This window comes from Chiloscyllium plagiosum, chromosome 48 (genome assembly GCF_004010195.1).
Source record: "Chiloscyllium plagiosum isolate BGI_BamShark_2017 chromosome 48, ASM401019v2, whole genome shotgun sequence".
In the NCBI taxonomy this organism is placed as follows: domain Eukaryota; kingdom Metazoa; phylum Chordata; class Chondrichthyes; order Orectolobiformes; family Hemiscylliidae; genus Chiloscyllium; species Chiloscyllium plagiosum.
In genome coordinates, this window is record NC_057757.1 from 4,217,869 (window position 1) to 4,237,222 (window position 19,354).

Genomic DNA, 19,354 nt, shown 5'->3' on the forward strand with positions numbered 1-19,354 from the left:
GGGGAGAGGAGCAGGGAATGGGGAGGGGAAAGAGGAAAGCGGAGGTGCACGGTGAAAATGAAGTGAGGGGGAGGGAGGGGTTAGGGAGAAGGTACAGAGAGGGAGGAGGGGGAGAGAGTAACTGAAGGAGAGAGGAGAAAGGGGGGATTGCGTACATTGACAGGAAATCATGTGAGTTCAGTGAAATGCCTGGCTCATGCCCAGGGCAGCCATTTTAATAACCTTTTATGATCCAGTTGCGATGACGATCAGATTAAAATAAGCCTTGCTAGCACAGAATATTGTTACAGAAACGCTCTAAAATGATCAAAGGTTTGGGGCAATTCTGGATGCTTCAGGACCTATTCATTGCAAACTTCCAGCCTGTTTAAGGAAACCTATTCTGCTTTTTGCAGTCTCATCTGAACTTTAAATCCTCAATCGGGGAACAAGCCCTGAGAATTGGTTGATGCAGTTTCACTTCCTAATTTGACGGGGTTGCTCCATGCAATAAAGTTGAAAATAGTTGTTTCAGTGTCCTTGAGATTGTTTAATAAGTTAAAGTTAGCTTCTGGTAACTTAGGCCACAATAGCAAGAAAGTGGAGTTGAGGGTGATCAGATCAGCCATGATCTCATTGCGGGGCAGAGCAGATTGGATGGGCTGAATGGCCTACTCCTACATCTTATGGTCATTAATCGGGAAAGAGCTGATTGAGAAACTCAGAGAATTCCTGTAATTAAGAGCCTGACTGGATGCCTCGGTCCCAGAGTTGGGCTCCACACTTTAAGGAAAGGGACTGAGGAGAGGGAGTGAATTCAGGGATAGTGAATGGCAATGGGCTCAGGAATGCAGGACCTCAATTCCACAAAGAGCCTGGAGAAGTGAGGATCACCCAGAATCCAGCACCTTCAGTGAATGCATGAAATCAGGACGACTTGGTAAGCTGACGAGAAATTGATGACCTGAGAGCTAATGAATTATTGGACTCTGCCGTGAAACTTATACACCAACTTATAGTGATGCTGTAGAACAGAGGGACCTAGGGGTTCAAGTACATAACTTCTTGAAGCTTACGTCCCATGTAGACAGGGTGGTGAAAAAGGCATTTAGCCCGGTTGCCTTCATTGCTCAGTCCTTTGAGTATAGGTGTTGAGAAGGAGAAAGTGAGGACTGCAGATGCTGGAGATCTGAGTTGACAATGTGGTGCTGGAAAAGCACAGCAGGTCAGGCAGCATCTGAGGAACAAGAGAATCGATGTTTCGTGCATAAGCCCTTAGTCCAAAATATCGAGTCTCCTGCTGCCTGACCTGCTGTGCTTTTCCAGCACCACACTCTCAACATGGGTGTTGAGAAGTCAGGTTGAGATTGTACAGGACATTGGTGAGGCTTCTTCTGGAGTAAGATTAAAACTCACACAACACCAGGTTATAGATCAATAGGTTTGATGAAGAAAAGGCGCTCCAAAAGCTCAAGCCTCCAAATAAACCTGTTGGACTATAACCTGGTGTTGTATGATTTTTAACTTTGTATACCCCAGTTCAACACTGGCATCTCCAAATCATGACATTTTCTGGAATACAGCGTCCAGTTGTAGTACCAAGTGAAAGGAATGATGTTATTAAGCTGGAGAGGGTTCAGCAGAGATTTATCAGGATGGAAGGTTTGAATTATAAAGAAAGGCTGGAACCTTTTTCACTGGAGATTGAGAGGTGACCCTATCAAGGTTTAAAATCTCATGAGGGGTCTAGATAAGGATAGTGGTTGGTGTCTTTTCCCTAAGGTGGGGGATTTCAAGACTGGGGGCAGAATGTGAGAGCAGAGATTTTAAAAAGACATGAGGGGCAAACTTTTTTACACAGAGGATGGTTCACACGTGGAATGAATTTCCTGAGGAAGAGGTGGATGCAGGCACAGTTACAATATTTAAAAGACATTTGGATAAGAGCATAAACTGGAAAGGTTTGGAGGGATATGGGTCAGGAGCAGGCAGGTGGGACTAATTTAGTTTGGGATAATGTTCGACATGGACTGGTTGGACTGAGGGGTCTGTTTCTGTGCCCTTTGACTCTATGACTCTATGACAATTACATCTCAATTCCTATGTTGCCCCAATGGGCACAAAGTGCTGGGATGGTAATATCCCAGCTGGCTCATCCAGTGGGACCACACTGATAATGTAAGGCATTGGTTCAAATCCCATCATTGCACTCAAAATGGGATTTTAAGACAATGAATAAACCTGGAGTTGAAAACTGGGATTGGTAACGGTGACTATGACAACAGTTATTACTCACTGTAAAACTGCACCAGGCACACTCAGAGGGAAGTGAAGTTTGCTATTGTTATAAAGTCTGGCTTGTGTGTAACTCTAGGAGTAAGATACAAGAGAAGTGGACCATTCAGCCCATCGACACTGCAGCGCCATCCAATGAGATGGCACCGGACCTTACAAACCTTCACTCCCATGCTGGGTTCCTTGTCGTCGACTCTGCACTGAAAAAGCACCAGCAAGCCACTCAGTTCAAGGGAAAATTAGGGATGGGTAACACCCTCTGGCCTCGCCAGGCGACGCCCCATCCCATGAACTATCACCAACCTGGGTTGTAAGGTCCCCTTGTAAGGTCAGGTATCCACATGTGCCCTCCAGGAGTCCACTCTCTGTGAACTTGCAGATATCTGACTCTCTGCTGCTCCTGTCTGGGAGCCTGGGTACAAATCCCAAACCGAACATTAACTTTTCTCTGAATAAAAAATGATTGACCAGATCTCAGTTTGTTACAGCCTGTGAACTTGCCCAAACACAGCCCTTTCTTGTGAAGGCACTGCTCCAATCAAACACACTGCACTGACAAACCACAAATACCTGCAGCAGCTTAACCTGCAGTTTCTATTTGAAAAATGTCTTTCTAGTCAAAGAGATGTACAGCATGGAAACAGACCCTTCTGTCCAACCTGTCCATGGCAACTAGATATCCCAACCCAATCTAGTCCCACCTGCCAGCACCCGGCCCATATCCCTCCAAACCCTTCCTATTCATATACCCATCCAAATACCACTTAAATGTTGCAATTGTGCCAGCCTCCACCACTTCATCTGGCAGCTCATTCCATACACGTACCATCCTGTAGGTAAAAAAAGTTGCACCAGCCCCAGGGAAAAGACTTTGTCTATTTACCCTGTCCATGCCCCTCATAATTTTGTAAACCTCTATAAGGTCACCCCTCAGTCTCCAACACTCCAGGGAAAACAGCCCCAGCCTGTCCCTACAGCTCAAATCCTCCAACCCTGGCAACATTCTTGTAAATCTTTTCTGAACCCTTTCAAGTTTCACAACATCTTTCTAAAAGGAAGGAGACCAGAATTGCACGCAATTTTCCAACAGTGGCTTAACCAATGTCCTGTATAACTGCAACATGACTTCCCAACTCCTGTACTCAATACTCTGACCAATAAAAGAAAGCAGACCAAACACCTTCTTCACTGTCCTAACTACCTGCGACTTCACTTTCAAGGAGCTATGAACCTGCACTCCAATGTCTCTTTGTTCAGCAACACTCCCTAGGACCTTACCATTAAGTAGATAAGTCCTACCCTGATTTGCTTTCCCAAAATGCAGCCCCTCACATTTATCTAAATTAAACTCCATCTGCCACTTCTCAGCCCATTGGCCCATCTGGTCCAGATCCTGTTGTAATCTGAGGTCACCCTCTTCGCTGTCCACTACACCTCCAATTTTGGTGTCATCTGCAAACTTACTAACTGTACCTCTTATGCTCACATCCAAATCATTTATGTAAATGACAAAAAGTAGAGGACCAGCACCGATCCTTGTGGCACTCCACTGTTCACAGGCCTCCAGTGTGAAAAACAACCCTCCACCATCACCCTCTGTTTTCTACCTCTGAGCCAGTTCTGTATCCAAATGGTTACTTCTCCCTGTCTTCCATGAGATCTAATCTTGCTAATCAGTCTCCCATGGGGAACCTTGTCAAATGCCTTAATGAAGTCCGTATAGATCACATCTACTGCTCTGCCCTCATCAATACTCTTTGTTACTTTTTCAAACAACTCAATCAAGTTTGTGAGACATGATTTCCCATGCACAAAGCCATGTTGACTATCCCTAATCCGTCCTTGTCTTTCCAAATACATGTACATCCTGTCCCTCAGGATTCCCTCCAACAACTTGCCCACCACTGACATCAGGCTCACTGATCAATAGTTCCCTGGCTTGTCCTTACCACCCTTCTTAAACAGTGGCACAATGCTAGCCAACCTCCAGTCTTTTGGCACCTCACCTGTGACTATCGATGATGCAAATATCTCAGCAAGAGGCCCAGCAATCACTTCTCTAGCTTCCCACAGAGTTCAAGGGTACACCTGATCAGGTCACGGGGATTTATCCACCTTTACCCGTTTCAAGATATCCAGCACTTCCTCCTCTGTAATCTGGACATTTTGCAAGATATCACCATCTATTTCCCTACAGTCTACATCTTCCATATTCTTTTCTACAATAAATACTGATGCAAAATACTCGTTTAGTATCTCCCCCATTTTCTGTGGCTCCACACAAAGGCCACCTTGCTGATCTTTGAGGGGTCCTATTCTCTCCCTCGTTACCTTTTTGTCCTTAATGTATTTGTAAAAACCGTTTGGATTTGCCTTAATTCTATTTGCCAAAGCTATCTCATGTCCCTTTTTGCCCTCCTGATTTCCCTCTTAAGTATACCCATACTTCCTTTATACTCTTTCTAAAGATTCACTCGATCTATCCTGTCTATACCTGACATATGCATTCTTCTTTTTATTAACTAAACCCTCAATTTTTTTCATCATCCAGCATTCCCGATACCTACCAGCCTTTCCTTTCACCCAAACAGGAATATACTTTCTCTGGATTTTCATTTCTGAAGGCTTCCGATTTTTCAGCCGTCCCTTTACCTGCGAACATCTGCCTCCAATCAGCTTTCGAAAGTTCTTGCCTAATACCGTCAAAATTGACCTTTCTCCAATTTAGAACTTCAACTTTTATATCTGGTCTATCCTTTTCCATCACTATTTAAAATCTAATAGAATTATGGTTGCTGGCCCCAAAGTGCTCCCCCACTGACACCTCAGTCACCTACCCTGCCTTATTTCCCAAGAGAAGGTTAGGTTTTGCACCTTCTCTAGTAGGTACATCCACATATTGAATCAGAAAATTTTCTTGTACACACTTTGCAAATTCCTCTCCATCTAAACCTTTAACACTATGGCAGTCTCAGTCTATGTTTGGAAAGTTAAAATCCCCTACCATAACCACCCTATTATTCTTACAGATAGCTGAGATCTGCTTACAAGTTTGTTTCTCAATTTCCCTCTGACGATTTGGGGATCTATAATACAATCCCACTAAGGTTTCTTATTTCTTTTTTATTTCTCAGTTCCACCCAAATAACTTCTGTGGATGTATTTCCAGGAATATCCTCCCTCAGCACAGCTGTAATGCTATCCCTTACCAAGAACGCCACTTGAGACACAGCACAGACCTCACTGGGTATGGAGGATGAATGCAGTTGTCAAAGCAGCTGGGAGGAAGTGAAATGCTGTATGTATCTGCCTGTGATGACTCAAAAGAGAAAAGTCTGCCTCTTTCACAAGTGAAGTCAAGAGGAGTGTCACAGCTCCTTTCCAGAGATACCATCCATTCACAGTGAATGAGGGAGTGCCCCAGGCAAGAGGGAACATGTACAAAAGCATACGTTATTGTAAAGTTTCCATAGTGTAGTGGTTATCACGTTCGCCTCACACGCGAAAGGTCCCCAGTTCGATCCTGGGTGGGAACATTATGCTGCCTTTTTAATATCTTTCTTCTCCCTCAGGGAACTGACCCAAACTCTCACACCTCATTCTGTTTTGTCCCGACTGTTCCATCCAGAACTGGGACAGTGCAAGGTGTCAAAGGAGAGAAGAGCTGTGGATGACCTCTCACGGGAAGCTGAGGATTGATTCCTGAGAGCAGGAGATGTGGAGATAGGGTCAGTGAGAGGTCAGGGGAGATTGCAGAGTGGGACAGAGAGCTGATGGAAAGAGGGTGTGTGTTTCAAAAGACGTCAGTCACCCAACATGGGCCTTGGAGCCACATTGCTGAGATCATGGCTCTCTCACATTGTCACCAACTGAGCCAACCAGAGATGATGCTGGGTGCGACCTCATCAGTTGCTGTCGTGATGTAGTCCCAGTGATTTCCCCAGCGATCATTTCGAGTTTTAAAAAAATGTTGGTAATCTCCAGTTCAAGCCCAGAGTGCTGGCAATGCTGTAATAGAATCAACTCATTGATCCCGACCCCCCTCCAAATGAGGTCTTTGCACTCTCCATTGGGAGGGGAGCTCCTTGTATTTATAGATGAGACCATTCCGCCCGTTTAATCTGTGCTGGCGGAGGGGGGGGGGGGGGGAGGGGTTCTCGCTGAAAGGATAGATATGTGAGAACGGACAGCAACATAAGCCATTGGGAGGTGTGTAAAGGCAGTGCTGATTGAGTAAGAAGCCCCGTCTGTGTGTGTATCTGTGTGTGTCGAGGGGTGGGGTAGAGGACTGTGTGAGTGAGCCGGCCCCCCCAGAGTGTCCTGGATGGGAAAGGCACTTTGTTCAAGCGTCCAGGGCCGCTGCCGCGAGATTTGATGGAAGAGACGGTGGTTTCCAAAGGGCACACAGAGGCAAAAAATAATTGTTTGAGAATCTTGTGCCCCGGGGCTGACAAAGCAACAGGCTGTAAAATGCATGACAGAGAGAAAATTTGATAGACATGCGTGAATAGATGCCTGAAACGTCGATTTTTCCTGCTCCTTGGATGCTGTCTGACCGGCTGTGCTTTTCCAGCACCACTCTATTCTCCAGCATATACAGTACCCATTTTGCCATGTATGAAGAAATGTTGGCTGGATTAGGGTATTTGTAAAATCCCTTTGGATTCTCCTTAATTCTATTTGCTTAAGCAATCTCATACCCCCTTTTTGCCCTCCTGATTTCCCTCTTAAGTATACTCCTACTTCCTTTATACTCTTCTAAAGATTCACTCGATCGATCCTGTCTATACCTGACATATGCTTCCTTCTTTTTCTTAACTAAACCCTCAATTTCTTTAGTCATCCCAGCATTCCCTATACCTACCAGCCTTTCCTTTCACCCAAACAGGAGTATATTTTCTCTGGATTTTTATTTCTGAATGCTTCCCATTTTTCAGCCGTCCCTTCACCTGCGAACGTCTGCCCCCAATCAGCTTTCGAAAGTTCTTGCCTAATACCGTCAAAATTGGCCTTTCTCCAATTTAGAACTTCAACTTTTAGATCTGGTCTATCCTTTTCCATCACTATTTTAAATCTAATAGAATTATGGTCTCTGGCCCCAAAGTGCTCCCCCACTGACACCTCAGTCACCTACCCTGCCTTATTTCCCAAGAGAAGGTTAGGTTTTGCACCTTCTCTAGTAGGTACATCCACATATTGAATCAGAAAATTTTCTTGTACACACTTTGCAAATTCCTCTCCATCTAAACCTTTAACACTATGGCAGTCTCAGTCTATGTTTGGAAAGTTAAAATCCCCTACCATAACCACCCTATTATTCTTACAGATAGCTGAGATCTGCTTACAAGTTTGTTTCTCAATTTCCCTCTGACGATTTGGGGATCTATAATACAATCCCACTAAGGTTTCTTATTTCTTTTTTATTTCTCAGTTCCACCCAAATAACTTCTGTGGATGTATTTCCAGGAATATCCTCCCTCAGCACAGCTGTAATGCTATCCCTTACCAAGAACGCCACTTGAGACACAGCACAGACCTCACTGGGTATGGAGGATGAATGCAGTTGTCAAAGCAGCTGGGAGGAAGTGAAATGCTGTATGTATCTGCCTGTGATGACTCAAAAGAGAAAAGTCTGCCTCTTTCACGAGTGAAGTCAAGAGGAGTGTCACAGCTCCTTTCCAGAGATACCATCCATTCACAGTGAATGAGGGAGTGCCCCAGGCAAGAGGGAACATGTACAAAAGCGTACGTTATTGTAAAGTTTCCATAGTGTAGTGGTTATCACGTTCGCCTCACACGCGAAAGGTCCCCAGTTCGATCCTGGGTGGGAACATTATGCTGCCTTTTTAATATCTTTCTTCTCCCTCAGGGAACTGACCCAAACTCTCACACCTCATTCTGTTTTGTCCCGACTGTTCCATCCAGAACTGGGACAGTGCAAGGTGTCAAAGGAGAGAAGAGCTGTGGATGACCTCTCACGGGAAGATGAGGATTGATTCCTGAGAGCAGGAGACGTGGGGATAGGGTCAGTGAGAGGTCAGGGTAGATTGCAGAGCGGGTCAGAGAGCTGATGGAAAGAGGGTGTGTGTTTCAAAAGACGTCAGTCACCCAACATGGGCCTTGGAGCCACATTGCTGAGATCCAGGCTCTCTCACATTGTCACCAACTGAGCCAACCAGAGATGATGCTGGGTGCTACCTCATCAGTTGTTGTAGTGAGGTAGTTCCCAGTGATTTCCCTAGCGATCATTTCGGGTTTTTAAAAAATGTTGGTCTTAGGCGCTGCGTTGAGGTTGTAGTTCCTGTGGGTTCGAGTCCCACTTCTGACAGTCATATTTTACTTTGAAGTCATGAATGCAGCATCCCTTCAAAGCTTTTTGTTCAGTACTTCCAAATAAACCTGTTTGACTTTCACCTAGTGTGGTGTGACGTTTAACTTTGCACTCCATTAGACTGCAGGGAAAATTGAGCCCCTTGATTCACTCAGAGCAGTTAACGATCAGGGAGAGTGACCAAATTGGTGCGTGCTGTTGTTAAGGTGCGTCTTTTTAGAATAAAATAAACACAACGCCCAACGTGGGGCTCGAACCCACGACCCTGAGATTAAGAGTCTCATGCTCTACCGACTGAGCTAGCCGGGCTTCACAGTACGCTGTAGCTACTGCCTTATCCCTTGTTGTAGTCAATTTGTTTCGCTTTTTTATTCCAAATCAGTGACTTCTTCTCCCTCTGTTTTAAATGTAAAATTGCAGCTACTGCTGCTGGGAATCGGAAATTAAAACCAACATAATTTACAACCCACAGTTTGGATTGGACAAAACTCATCCAGGCTCCTCCTCCTCCTCCTGCTGCTGCTGTCGGGGGAACCTGCAATAACCTCCCTCCCACACACACTGCAAACACTCACAACCTGCAGCTTTCACATCCAGCTCTCAGCGGGAGATACACATACAGAGAGAGAGAGAGAACTTACGCACAATTCTCCCTACCTCTGTCACCTTCTCCAGCCACTACACCTCTCCCTACCTCTGTCACCTCCTCCAGCCCCTACACTCCTCCCTATCATTATAACCTCATCCAGCCCCTACATCCCTCCCTATCTCTGTCATGGCTCCAGTCCTGACACCCCTCCCTATCTCTGTCACCGTCTCCAGCCTCAACACCCCTCCCTATCTCTGTCACCGTCTCCAGCCTCTACACGTCTCCCTATCTCTGTAACCTCCTCCAGCCCCTACACCCCCTATGTCTGCCTCCATCTCCCACCAATCCTTGATTTCTGCACCCCTCCAATTCTGGTTCATTTATCTATCACTCTTTGAATCACAGAAGTCAACAGCACAGAAAACGGCCATTCAGCATTTTCAATTTATGCTGGTCCAAAACAACCACTCAAACGTTTGTCGGAGAAATTAGCCCAATACAGCAGAGATCACAAAACACAGATTGAAGTAAAATGAACAAACATTTTCTTAGCACGACGATATCATGAAAGAGAAATTGGCTAAGTTGAAGCAGCACAGTCTGTCTGGGTAGCAGAAACTCTCTTCCTTGAGCTGAAAATGTTCCCACAACTTTCTAACCCCAATTTCCCTCACCTCTTTTGATCTGTCTACCTGCCTGCCTGTCTGCCTGCCTACCTATCAATCTACCTATCTATCTGTCTGTCCATCTCTGTAAATGTATATCTATCTGTCTATGCTTTGCTGAACTATTTGACATAATATGTCTCCAGGATGTGGCATTGCATGCTAGTCTGGTGACATGCCCCTGTCATTCGTGATACTCGTGTTATTTCCTGTGATGTAAAGATGAGATCACTTTGTACTGAATTATGCAGCAAACTCCCACCTCGGGCAACTGTCTGTGTGGAGTTTGCACAATCTCCCCGTGTCTGGGTGGGTTTCCTCCGGGTGCTCCGGTTTCCTCCCACCATCCAAAAGATGTGCTGGCCAAGTGAATTGGCCATGCTAAATTGTCCATAGTGTTAGGTGCATTAGTCAGGGGTAAATATTTGGTAGGGGAATGGGTCTGGGCAGGTTTTGAGGATGTAACTCTGAAGATGAATGAGGGAGATCCAGTAGATGTAGTGTACCTGGACTTTCAGAAAGCTTTTGATAAAGTCCCACATAGGAGGTTAGTCAGCAAAATTAGGGCACATGGTATTGGGGGCAAAGTACTAACTTGGATTGAAAGTTGGTTGGCTGATAGGAAACAAAGAGTAGTGATAAACAGCTCCATTTCGGAATGGCAGGCAGTGACCAGTGGGGTACCGCAGCTTTTTACAATTTATGTTAATGATGTAGAAGATGGTATTAGTAATAACATTAGCAAATTTGCTGATGATACTAAGCTGGGTGGCAGGGTGAAATGTGATGAGGATGTTAGGAGATTACAGGGTGACCTGGACAAGTTAGGTGAGTGGTCAGATGCAGTTTAATGTGGATAAATGTATGGTTATCCACTTTGGTGGCAAGAACAGGAAGGCAGATTACTACCTAAATGGAATCAATTTAGGTAAAGGGGCAGTACAAAGAGATCTGGGTGTTCTTGTACACCAATCAATGAAGGTAAGCATGACCCTTGAGTTTAGAAGACTGAGAGGGGATCTGATTGAGACATATAAGATTATTAAAGGATTGGACACTCTGGAGGCAGGAAACATGTTTCTGCTGATGGGTGAGTGCCAAACCAGAGGACACAGCTTAAAAATACGGGGTAGACCATTTAGGACAGAGATGAGGAGAAACTTCTTCACCCAGAGAGTGGTGGCTGTGTGGAATGCTCTGCCCAGAGGGCAGTGGAGGCCCAGTCTCTGGATTCATTTAAGAAAGAGTTGGATAGAGCTCTCAAGGATAGTGGAATCAAAGGTTATGATGATAAGGCAGGAACAGGATACTGATTAAGGATGATCAGCCATGATCATATTGAATGGTGGTGCAGGCTTGAAGGGCAGAATTGCCTACTCCTGCATCTATTGTCTATTGTCTTCGGAGGGTCCGTGTGGACTTATTAGGCTGAAGGACCTGTTTCCACACTGTAGGGAATCTAATCTAATCTAATCAAATATTTTTGACACCAACTAGTATATCCAATAAAATCACTCACACTCATGCATCTGGGTTCACCCTAAGCCATTTGGATAAATTGCATGTCCTGCAGCAAGAGGGCAGAGCTCAGTAAGACTGAGACCAAAATCTTTATATCATCAGGGTAACGGCACAGTGATCAAATCAGAAGTATCTTCCTCAATGAAATATTGCATATCTGCTGTGAGATATAACTCACTGTCTGTCATCATCTGTCAGGTCCATTAACCTAGCTTTTTGTCTGTTATTGATCCACCCACTTATCTTCCATTTCTCCACCCCTGCTGCTATTCACATTTATAACTAAACCTAATTGCTGATGTCAGTACAGTGTTTCAGTTGAGGGCAGGGATCCTCTGGGAGAGTAAATTGGTGAATTGTGACCATCTGGAACAATCTTTGACCTTTGACCAAGCCAATAAAGGTCAGGGGGCGACATGTGAAGGCTGATTGTGGCCAATCTCTAGTTTGTTTGTTGACTGGAGTGCAAACATTGCAATACAGGGGAAAAGTACGAGATTTGGTCTTTAATAATAATTAAACTGTCCCTGGACAAGTCGAAACGGGAAACATGTGGTGAGTTGGAAAGAATTCCTCATATAATAGATATGCTTAATGCGTTTGCAATGCTGCAAGTGTAGCATTTCAGTCCTAAGTATGTTCTTCTTTATTTGAAGTAAACATAGGCACAAAGCAACATAAGAAATGGGAGCAGGAGTAGGCCATTCGGCCCTTCGAGCCTGCTCTGCCATTCAATAAGATGGTGGCTGATCTCTCTGTGGCCTTAGCTCCACTTACCCATCCTCTCGCTGTAACCCTTCATTCCTTTATTGATTAAAAAAAAACTATCTTAGCTTTAAAAAACATTGACTGAAGGAGCATCAACTACTTCACTGGGCAAGGAATTCCATTGATTCACAACCCTCTGTGTGAAGGAGTTCCTTTTTAACTCAGTCCTAAATCTGCTCCTGCTAATTTTGAGGCTACACCGTCTTGCCCTAGTTTCACCTGCCAATGGAAACATCCTCTCTACATCTATCTTATCTATTCCCTTCATAATTTTGTATGTTTCTGTTAGATTCCCCCCCCCCCCCCCATTCTTCTGAATTCCAAGGAAAATCATCACAACCTACTCATAAGCCAATCCCCTCAACTCCGGAATCAACCCAGTGAACCTCCTCTGCACCCCCTCCAGTGCCAGTACATCCTTTCTCAAGTAAGGAGACCAAAACTGCACACAGTACTCCAGCAGTGGAACCTGCAGTGCTGGCCCCAATGTAGTGCTGCATTCAGTCAGTCTGCAGAGAAAACAGAGGCTCTTGATTCACTCAGACTAGTGAACGAACAGGGAGAGTGTCCAAATGAGAGTAAACTGTTGGTAAGAAGGTGTGTGTTTTTAAAATGAAGCACATCACCCAATGTGGGGTTGGAACACATAACTCTGAAACTCATGCTCAACCGACTGAGCTAACCAAGCCCGCATACTATCTCTCACTGCTGCCTTGGTGTAGTCAATTTGTTTCCCCTATTTTCCCCAGTGATTTTTTTTTCTTGTTTCAAATGTAAAAGTGCTGCTGCTTGAAATCGGAAATTAAAACCATCATTAAAACTCATTCAGGCTCCTCCTCCTGCTGCTGTTGGGGAACCTGCAATTAACCTCCCTCCCACACACTCACTGCAAACACTCACAACCTGCAGCATTCACACGCAGCTTTCAGCACCGCCCCACTGGCTAAACTCTCTCTCTCTCGCACACACACATACACACACAGAAACAGAGAGAGGCAGACACGCACACATACAGAGAAACAGAGAGAAAAAGAAAGACAGAGAGGGGTCCGGGGGTGATACACAGAGAGAACAGGGACAGAGAGTGGGAGAAAGATACAGAGAAAGAGACTCTCATTGTCTATACAAAAGAGTTGCTTCAATGTTGTTTCCGTAGTGTAGTGGTAATTATGTTGCTTCACATGTCAAAGGTCCCCTAGGTGGGAATATTAAGCCTTGCTTCCTTCTTCCTCAGGATTCTGGTCAAAGTTCACATACTGTATTGTTACTCATTGTCCTGACAACCAGCCGTTCAATCCAGAATTGTCATGGAATGCTTCCCACTTGATGGGGGCAATCCAACAGCACTCAAGAAGCTCGACACCATCCAGCTCTCACTTGATTGGCACCACATCCACAAACATCCACTCCCTCCACCACCAAAGCTCAGTAGCAGCAGCGTGTACCATTTACAAGAGACACTGCGGAAATTCACCAAAGATCCTCAGACAGCATCTTTGAATGTATCATCTAGGAGGAGAAGGGCAACAAACACATCATCCCCTGCAGGTTCCCCTCTGAGCCACTCCCACCTGACTTGGAAATATAAGCAAGGAACAGGAGAATCGATGTTTCGGGCATAAGCCCTTCATCAGGAATGAGGAAAGTGTGTCCAGCAGGCTAAGATAAAAGGTAGGGAGGAGGGACTTGGGGGAGGGGCGTTGGAAATGCGATAGGTGGAAGGAGGTCAAGGTGAGGGTGATAGGCTGGAGTGGGGTGGGGGCGGAGAGGTCAGGAAGAAGCCGGAGTGGGGTGGACCTCTCCGCCCCCACCCCACTCCGGCCTATCACCCTCACCTTGACCTCCCTCCACCTATCGCATTTCCAAAGCCCCTCCCCCAAGTCCCTCTTCCCTACCTTTTATCTTAGCCTGCTGGACACACTTTCCTCATTCCTGAAGAAGGGCTTATGCCTGAAATGCCGATTCTCCTGTTCCTTGGATGCTGCCTGACCTGCTGCGCTTTTCCAGCAACACATTTTCAGCTCTGATCTCCAGCATCTGCAGTCCTCACTTTCCCCCTGGAAGTATATCCGCCATTCTTTCAGTGTCGCTGGGTCAGAATCCAGTAACTCCATCTCTAACTGTACTGTGTGGGCGTCCCTACACCATATGGATTGCAGCAGTTCAAGAAGGCAGCTTACGTCTACCGTCGCAGGGGACAACTAGGGATGAGCAATCAATACGGGGCGCAGCCAGCGATGGCCACTTCCCATGAGTAAATAATAAGAACATATTGGGTGGCCTGGGACCAGAATTGCACTGGAACCAATACATCACCAGGGCTAGTGTTGCACTGAGGGTCAGTACTGCATTGGGGTTATTGTTGCACTGAGGGTCAGTATTTCACTGGAGTTAGTGTTGCACTGAGGGTCAGTATTTCACTGGGGTTAGTGTTGCACTGAGGATCAGTATTTCACTGGGGTTAGTGTTGCTCTGAGGGTCAGTATTTCACTGGGGCTAGTGTTGCACTGAGGGTCAGTATTTCACTGGGGTTAGTTGCACTGTGGGTCAGTATTTCACTGGAGCTAGTGTTGCTCTGAGAGTCAGTATTTCACTGGGGTTAGTGTTGCACTGAGGCTCAGTATTTCACTGGTGTTACTGTTGCACTGCGGGTCAGTATTTCACTGGAGCTAGCGTTGTACTGCGGGTCAGTATTTCACTGGTGTTACTATTGCACTGTGGGTCAGTATTTCACTGGGGTTAGTATTTCACTGGAGCTTGTGTTGCTCTCAGGGTCAGTATTTCACTGGGGCTAGTGTTGCACTGATGGTCAATATTTCACTGAGGTTAGTGTTGCACTGAGGGTCAGTATTTCACTGGGGTTAGTGTTGCACTAAGGTCAGTATTTCACTGGGGTTAGTGTTGCACTGAGGGTCAGTATTTCACTGGGGTTAGTTTTGCACTGAGGGTCAGTATTTCACTGGGGTTAGTGTTGCACTGAGGGTCAGTATTTCACTGCGATTAGTGTTGCACTGAGGATCAGTATTTCACTGGAGCTGGTGTTGCACTGACGGTCAGTATTTCACTGGTATTTGTATTGCACTGAGGGTCAGTATTTCACTGGGGTTAGTGTTGCACTGAGGGTCAGTATTGAACTGGGAAGAATTGACTTTAATTTCTGTGCTCAGGCTCTGGAGAGGGCATGGGGAATGGTGTGTGTTGGGGGAGCATGACCTAGGAACCCTGGGGTTCTGAGATATGAGATGTAGCAGTGACGAATATTAATGGAGAGTCATGGTGTTTGCGAATCTTTTCTAATAATTCACCATTTTCAAAATGCCGGTTACTGGAGTCAGAACATTTGCTGGACCAAATATTCGGACTTCCAAAAAACATATATGTGCATATGTTAGTTTCTTTCATGGAATTGATGAGTCCTGTGACATCAGTCCTGTGAAGATGATTATCACGGGCCTATGTTATGAGGAGAGATTAAGCAGTTTACGCCTACACTCTCTGGAAATTAGTAAAATAAGAGATCTAACTGAGGTCTATAAGATGCGAAAGGCAATTGACAAAGTAGACATAGAAGGGATGTTTTCTCATGTGGAGCAATTTAGAACGAGAGGTCACAGTTTTAGGATAATGGGCAGCAGATTTCAAACAGAGATGAGGAGGAACTGCTTCTCTCAAAGAGTTGGAGTATATGGAATTCACTCCCCCAGAGTGTGACTGACACTGAGTAAATTTATGGAGGAGATAAAGCGGATTTTTAATTCGCAAAGGATTGAAGGGTTATGGAGAGAGAGCAAGTGGAGTTGGTTCTGAGATTCGATCAGCCATGATCATATTAAATGGTCAGAGAGTGTCAAGGGGGCAAGAATGAACTAAAGTGACATAAAGCCAGAAAGGGTAGTATTAAACCAGACAGAAAGTCTCCTCTGGGTTGCTCAGTTATTTACAGAACAGAGGATTCCAATGTCTGCCTCCTGTATTATAAACCAAGTATGCTGGCAGTCTCTCTTTACAAGTGCTCTTGTAAACAATACTTTGGCATCATAAGAATGACGTTTATTGTCACAGGCAGAAAAAAGATTGTAATGTTGCCGCTAATGGCGTTATCTTAGCGCCAAGATGCCTAGGTACAGATACTTACGTATTTGGTATAAAATTGAAAGAATAATAATTAAAAGTCCAACGTAAGAATAAAAAGGACTGACAGTCTTTCCCATCCCAGTCTGCGCCAGCACCAAGCCTCCAGACTGCACTGGGCCAGGTCTCCGGACCATGCCAGGGTTCACGACCTCACTTCCAAACCACAAGGGAATTGTCTCCCCGTGCAGGTCTCCAGTCCAGGACCTGTCTCCCCGCACCAGCCTCCAGTCCAGGACCTGTCCCCCCGCACCCGTCTCCAGTCCAGGACCCGTCTCCCAGCACCAGCCTCCAGTCCAGGACACCCTTCCCCACACCGACCTCCAGTCCGGGACTCCTCTCCCCACACCAGCCTCCAGACCGAGAATCCCCTCCCCCACACCAGCCTTTAGTCCGGGACTCCCCTCCCCCACACCAGCCTCCAGTCGGAGACTCCCCTCCCCCACACCAGTCTATGCGTTCTCCAAATAATCCAATTCATATGTAATTTGAGCATCAGAGGCTGAGTGGTGACCTTACGGAGGTTTATAAAATCATGTGGGGCATGGATAGAATAAATAGACAGTGTCTTTTCCCTGCGGTGGGAGAGTCCAGAACTAGAGGGTATAGGTTTAGATTGAGAATGGAAAGATATAAAAGGGACCTAAGGAGCAACTCTTTCATGCACAGGGTGGTACGTGTATGGAATGAGCTGTCAGAGGATGTGGTGGAGGCTGGTACAATTACAGCATTTAAGAGGCATGTGAATGGGTATATGAATAGGAAGGATTTAGAGGGATATAGGCCAAGTGCTAACAAATGGGCGTAGATTAGTTTAGGATATCTGGTCAGCATGGATGAGTTCGACTGAAGGGTCTGTTTCCGTGCTGTACATCTCTATGACTCTATGACTCCAACTGATTGGCCACAGGTCATCTGCTTTGATCTTGCTGGTAATTCCTGCATCCTGCGCCATTCAGCTGGAGCAACCTTCCGGAGAGTTCTTTTCCCCGAATCACCCTCTGCAATATCCAGCGTTCAGCAATAAGACCTGGGACATCTCTGCACCACAAGGTTACGTCGTGAAAGTTTATATCCCTTACTTGGACATTGAGCGATCGGAAGGATGTCAGAGCAGCTACTTACAGGTACAGTGAGACACAGAAACAATTGGCCAAGATTACACTGGGCCTGCTAAGCTTGTAATATCACAAACTACCATATATTGCTAAGCCTTGTATGGTGCAGAAGTAATGTCTCTAACTCTGAGCCACAAGAGCTGTGTTCAAATCCCACCTGCTCCAAAGTGTGCTAAAGCATCTCTACTGTGTTTTGCTCTGAGGTAGGTTAAGTTTTGTTGAGCTGTGAGATATGGACCATAGGCATGTAGATGGAATTAAGCCACAGATTATCTCACTGAAAGATGGAACAGATTCTGAATGGCCTACTCCCATCATGTTTCCTTGAAAATGGAGTCGCAGGTAAATAGGATAGTGAAGAAGGCATTTAGTATGCTTTCCTTTATTGGTCAGAGCATTGAGTATTGGAGTTGGGAGGTCATGTTGCAGCTGTACAGGACATTCATTAGGCTACTTTTGGAATATTGTGCTCACTTCTGGTCTCCTTCCTATCGGAAGGATGTTGTGAAGCTTGAAATGGTTCAGAAAAGATTTACCAGGATGTTGCCAGGGTTGGAGGATTTGAGCTATAGGGAGAGGTTGAATAGCCTGGGGCTAATTTCCCTGGAATGTTGAAGGCTGAAGGGTGACATTATAGAGGTTTATAAAATCATGAGGCGCATGGATAGACTAAATAGACAAGGTCTTTGCCCTGGGGTGGGGGAGTCCAGAAGTAAGGGCATAGGTTTAGGGTGGGAGGGGAAATATTTAAAAGGGACCTAAAGGGCAACATTTTCATGCACAGGTTGGTGCATGTATGGAATGAGCTGCCAGAGCAAGTGGTGAAGCCTGGTACAATTACCGCATTTAAAAGACATCTGGATGGGTATATGAATAGGAAAGGTTTAGAGGGGTATGGGCCAAGTGCTGGCAAATGGGAGTAGACTAGATTAGGATATCTGGTCGGCATGGATGAGTTGGGCCAAATTGTCTGTTTCCATGACTCTCTATGACTCTCTGACTCTAATTACCAGATATTTACCTCTTCCCTTTAGAATAGAGAAAGTTAAGAAGTTACCTCATGGAGACAATTAAGATCGGATGACAACGCGGGTTAGGCTTAAAAATGATGTTCTGTTTGTGTAAGAGACCCGAACTGAGGGGTCCTCTATAAAAGTCAGTCCCGAATTAATCCGCTGGGGAATTTGAACAAGAATCCTTCAATTCAGGGAGCCCAGCCTGTGTGGGAATGTAAATGTCAGTGTAGGCCATTTGGGCTGAATGGCCTGGTACACTGCTGTAAATAAGATGTAACCCGATATACCTTCATGGATTATTGTTCGTGCTGCAAAGGTTGATGTTCTGAGTACCATGGGGCCAAGATTTATCACTTGGGGACGACATTATGAACAAACTGCAGAGACGTTAAGTAGCTGATTTTTTTGTGTCATAATGTCATACAGCACAGAAACAGGCCCTTTGGTCCTGCCAGTCCATGCCAAACATAATCCCAGACTAAATCAATCCTATCTGTCTGTGCTTGGTGCGTGTGCTTCCAAACATTTCCTTTCATGTACTTATCTAAATGTCTTTTAAATGTTGTAACTGTTGTAAATCCCCAAGACCTGATCAGGTGTACCCTAGAACTCTGTGAGAAACTATGGAAGTGATTGCTGGGCCCCTTGCTGAGATATTTATATCATCGATAGTGACAGGTGAGGTGCTAGAAGACTGGAGGTTGGCTAAAGTGGAACCACTGTTTAAGAAGGGTGGTAAAGACAAGCCAGGGAGCTAGAGACCGGTGAGCCTGACCTTGGTGGTGGGCAAGTTGTTGGAGGGAATCGTGAGGGACAGAATGTATATGTATTTGGAAAGGCAAGGACTGATTAGGGATAGTCAACATGGATTTGTGCGTGGGCAGTCATGTCTCACAAACTTGATTGAGTTTTTTGAAGAAGTAACAAAGAGGATTGATGAG

General features: G+C 45.4%; 1 protein-coding gene and 3 non-coding genes across 4 annotated transcripts in view; 3 read left to right on the top strand and 1 right to left on the bottom strand.

The window, feature by feature from the left end:
- Positions 1 to 5,737: 5,737 nt before the first annotated feature.
- trnav-cac lies at positions 5,738 to 5,810 on the top strand. The gene has a single exon. It is a non-coding gene; the product is annotated as a tRNA-Val (tRNA).
- A 2,224-nt stretch (positions 5,811 to 8,034) lies between these two features.
- trnav-cac lies at positions 8,035 to 8,107 on the top strand. The gene has a single exon. It is a non-coding gene; the product is annotated as a tRNA-Val (tRNA).
- A 734-nt stretch (positions 8,108 to 8,841) lies between these two features.
- trnak-cuu lies at positions 8,842 to 8,914 on the bottom strand. The gene has a single exon. It is a non-coding gene; the product is annotated as a tRNA-Lys (tRNA).
- Positions 8,915 to 11,851: 2,937 nt separating this feature from the next.
- The window catches only part of LOC122544386 (complement C1s subcomponent-like), a 46,907-nt gene continuing 39,404 nt past the window's right edge, over positions 11,852 to 19,354 (top strand). The window contains exons 1-2 of the mRNA XM_043683631.1: positions 11,852 to 11,935; positions 17,190 to 17,406. Of these exons, the coding sequence (XP_043539566.1) occupies positions 11,931 to 11,935; positions 17,190 to 17,406 (222 nt within the window). The 5' untranslated portion in view covers positions 11,852 to 11,930. The remainder of the gene's footprint in view (positions 11,936 to 17,189; positions 17,407 to 19,354) is intronic.